Here is a 2,500-nt window from a genome sequence, read left to right as displayed (position 1 = left end):
GTCTACTTTCGATTAAATTGATTGAAATTTTGGTCAAGCAATCTTCGACGAAGCCCGGACTATGCGATTGTATTTCAGCTTGGAAGCTTAAAGGTTAATTCATGAATTTGGTCATTTAAAGTCGAACAAAAATTGTTACATTAATATCTTATTATCGATCCAAAAATGATTTCATCTGATTCTTTATTATTTCCTGAATCCAAAAACGATATGTTATGTTGGGATTAGAAACAAGCTCAGAAAGTTATTAAGAATAAAGAAAACCGCGCTTTCCTGTTGAGCGCAAGCGCTACTGCGCTATATTAGCTTGTCACTTCAAGCGATCAGCGGGCCGGTACGCTTTGCACGTGATCGTGATCGCTTTCTCGGCTGCGGGGTATCGAAAAACTCTGTCTTGGTGAAAACAAATGCAGTATGTTCAGTTTCTAAATACTGTTTTTAAATACGTTCTGTGAGATCGACAGGATGACTAAATGTATTAATTTCGCTAAACGCGACTTGTTTTTTTTTTCTTCATGATCGTCAAACACGAATGTTTGGAAACTTAGAAATATGCACTCGCAAAAACAGTAACACGCAAACACTGTTACAACAAGCAAAGCAAAAACTTTCTGTACAGAGTGGGAAGTGTTTGCTAAGGTAATTTAGCTGATTGACATCTATGTATCATCTAATCTCGTACAAAATTAAAAACTTAAACAGATCAGTGGTGTCGAACATTATCGCGAGAAGTAGAGTACCTTAAAACCTTTGACTTGGTACAAAATACTTACAACCAAAACGCTATTGGCGTTAGAAGATCCAGCAAAGATTGCCAAGGTGACCAAAGTGGCCATAAGCGGAAAGGCAACCATGTTCCTGTTCACAAAAGAAAAAGGCAAACAAGATGGAGATAAAAGGCCAAAATGGGTTGTTTATTCTGTTCCACGAAGAAATAATTTTTTATTTAAATGTATGAACAAAAAACCCACAAAAACACAAAATAAAAACTGGGGGTACTTTCTGTTTCCAAGAATTAAAAAGCAAAATGCAATGAGCAAGTCTATTCTACAATTTTCTTTACAAGCATCTCTTCATCCATTCCCTGTATACTATTCTTGCGCATCGTCAATGATCCGTCCATGTTGTTATAACAAAAATTAAAAAGCATTCTTACACTTGGACACATGTTAAATATTAACAGCTTGGCCGGTTGCTATGCAGAGCAAGAAAACAGAGCTTAAAGGCACAGTAAGCCTCCCGTAAACCATCACAGATACTGTCAGGCTTTTACACACAGTACAAACATCCTTTCATTTAAACACTCACAGCTTGGGAACATCCTAGGTGCCCTCCGTAAAGAGCGAGCAATTTTCAAAGAATTTATTTTTGCGTGGTTCATCTTACCCCTGAACCATCGTGAACCCGTGTGATCCAGTTTCCCTTTTTCACAATGTAGTCGTCAGTTAGTAATTTGAATGCGACTCGATGTGAGCTTATCTGCAATAGCACGTTATTATGTACCTCTGACTATGCACGAAACAAACGGCTGTAGTTCACAAGAACTCTAGCGATGGCTTTTGACTGTTCAGAGGAACTGGCGATATGCATAAACCGTCGTCTGATACGAGAACCACGACCTTGCGTGACCCTGCTTCCGGGTTTTTCTTTTTTCACTTGAAACTTTCAAAACTTCAAATTGTACTGATCTTGTCCTGATGAAAAAAGAATTCTTTTATGATTTAAGAATGTTTGAGTAACAAGCTGTCAATTTATTATTTAGATTTTAAAAGTTAGGTCTAGCGCCAAGACGCACCACGGTCCGATTGTCTGAGAGACAATCCGCAAAATTAACTCTTTAAAAATTGCTCGCTATTTACGTAGGGCACCTAGGATGTTCCCGTTCGGTGAGTGTTTAAATGAAAGGGTGTTTGTACTGTGTGTAAAAGCCTGACAGTATCTGTGATGGTTTACAGGAGGCTTACTGTGCCTTTAATAAAAACATGAAATAAGAGAGAAAAAAAACTGCACAGGAAGCTCTTGACATTTTGCTATGTGTCCAACTAGAAGGACGCTCTTGTCCCATGTAAAAACTTGGACACATCAGTCTGTGGTTTTGTTGTTGTTGTCTTTTGTTTAATCTATTGTGTTGCTCTATCTGATCTCTTAAGGTGTCGATTGTTGATTTGCTTACATATTCACAGCACACTCTTAGTGATTTCGTCAGTAGTTTTGGTGTGAAAAAGTCTGGTACCACATGGTCATGTTTCAGAGCAGTCGTCATCTGGGGAATTTGGACGTTAAGTCCTAGTTTTCGTTGTTTCTGTCCTTATCACTCCTTGAACTACAAAAATAAACAATACAAAATTCACTTACAAAAAAACTTCCTATCACTTTTTCAACCATTGTCTCCCAGGTACGGATATATTCGTACCCACTCATATGGCTCTATCTGACCACGTATTGATATATCTGCTCAGACTGTTAGCTTCAGTCGCTTCCTGTAACGTCGATCTAACGC

The 2,500-nt window shown here is 38.2% G+C and overlaps 1 protein-coding gene across 3 annotated transcripts in view; it reads right to left on the bottom strand.

Annotated features, from left to right (window-relative positions):
- LOC138966904 (uncharacterized) overlaps positions 1-2,500 on the bottom strand; it is a 7,515-nt gene that overhangs the window by 4,495 nt on the left and 520 nt on the right. For all 3 annotated transcript variants that reach the window (XR_011455788.1, XM_070339294.1, XM_070339295.1), the window contains exon 2: positions 774-858. Coding sequence is in view for 2 of the 3 variants with exons in the window: in XM_070339294.1 (XP_070195395.1) it covers positions 774-858 (85 nt within the window). In the remaining variant the exon portion in view is untranslated. The remainder of the gene's footprint in view (positions 1-773; positions 859-2,500) is intronic.

This window comes from Littorina saxatilis, linkage group LG5, assembly GCF_037325665.1.
Source record: "Littorina saxatilis isolate snail1 linkage group LG5, US_GU_Lsax_2.0, whole genome shotgun sequence".
Lineage (NCBI taxonomy): Eukaryota > Metazoa > Mollusca > Gastropoda > Littorinimorpha > Littorinidae > Littorina > Littorina saxatilis.
Note: the sequence above shows the minus strand (reverse complement) of the source record. Positions and strands in the feature narration are given on the sequence as shown.